Source organism: Elephantulus edwardii, unplaced genomic scaffold, assembly GCF_000299155.1.
Source record: "Elephantulus edwardii isolate Elephantulus edwardi_28Jun2011 unplaced genomic scaffold, EleEdw1.0 scaffold00026, whole genome shotgun sequence".
In the NCBI taxonomy this organism is placed as follows: domain Eukaryota; kingdom Metazoa; phylum Chordata; class Mammalia; order Macroscelidea; family Macroscelididae; genus Elephantulus; species Elephantulus edwardii.
This window is the reverse complement of record NW_006399776.1, coordinates 590,495-591,298: the sequence shown is the minus strand read 5'-3', so window position 1 is coordinate 591,298 and position 804 is coordinate 590,495. Positions and strand designations below refer to the sequence as shown.

The following is an 804-nucleotide window of genomic DNA, read 5'->3' as shown; positions in this document are numbered from 1 at the left end:
ATGTGTTTGTGAACAGATTACGTTGAGTTTAGAAATCATTTCTGCAATGGATGCTCCTCTTTTTCAGAATGTTTCAGTCTACCTTAATTCCACCTCTCCCCCCAGTTAGCACTGTCCTTTTAAGTAATTTTTATTTTTTAATTTTTTTTTTTTTTGAGTGTGTCATCTTTTATTGGACAGAGTTCTCAATCTAGGAGGCAGAGGGCTGTTGAAGAAGGGAAGGGCGCCAGGGCAAAGGCACCCGGCCAGGAATGCAGACGGCGCCTCTTAGTGGTACTTCCGTAACCGTTCATGTTTGAGCTCCTTGTAAGAAAGGCAGTAGCTGAACACCACGTAAGCTGTCAGCACCATGGACAGCCCAGCGATGCCCCCCTTCTTCACGGTGACGTACTTGTTGTAGTACCGGTAGTAGCCTCGCTGGAACGCTCCTGCGATTCCACTCGGGGTGAAGTCCCGCATCAGTATCCAGCTGGGCAGCTCCCCCAGTTTTACATCCAAGAGCTTCTTCTCCTTCAGTGGTACGACAGAGGCCATCTTGGAGTCCTGGGTGTCCGCAGGCCGGGGCGCCGTAATTTTTATTTTTAATTAATTGAAAACATACAAAAAAGTTGAAACTATAGAGGATTCCAGTGTACACTTTACGCAGCTTGATCAGTGGTTAGGATTTTTCCATATTTATTTTTGTTTCTCTCTGGGCAACTTGGCTGCAGTTAACAACCAACAACACAACCTATCTATTGTTGTTGTTGTGTGCCATTGAGTTGCTTGCAACTCATAGCGATCCTATGTACAACAGCCCTAAAC

General features: G+C 45.5%; 1 protein-coding gene across 2 annotated transcripts; it reads right to left on the bottom strand.

The window, feature by feature from the left end:
* Positions 1–267: 267 nt before the first annotated feature.
* LOC102865063 (ATP synthase subunit f, mitochondrial-like) lies at positions 268–534 on the bottom strand. Of its 2 annotated transcripts, XM_006882936.1 has the most exons (2): positions 414–534; positions 268–296 (listed from the first exon to the last, which is right to left on the bottom strand). In XM_006882936.1, the coding sequence occupies exons 1-2, from the start codon at positions 532–534 to the stop codon at positions 268–270; spliced, it is 150 nt and encodes a 49-aa protein (XP_006882998.1). The 2 variants fall into 2 exon arrangements, with proteins under 2 accessions (XP_006882998.1, XP_006882997.1); XM_006882935.1 differs by having other exon boundaries at positions 268–534.
* Between the last annotated feature and the right edge of the window lie 270 nt (positions 535–804).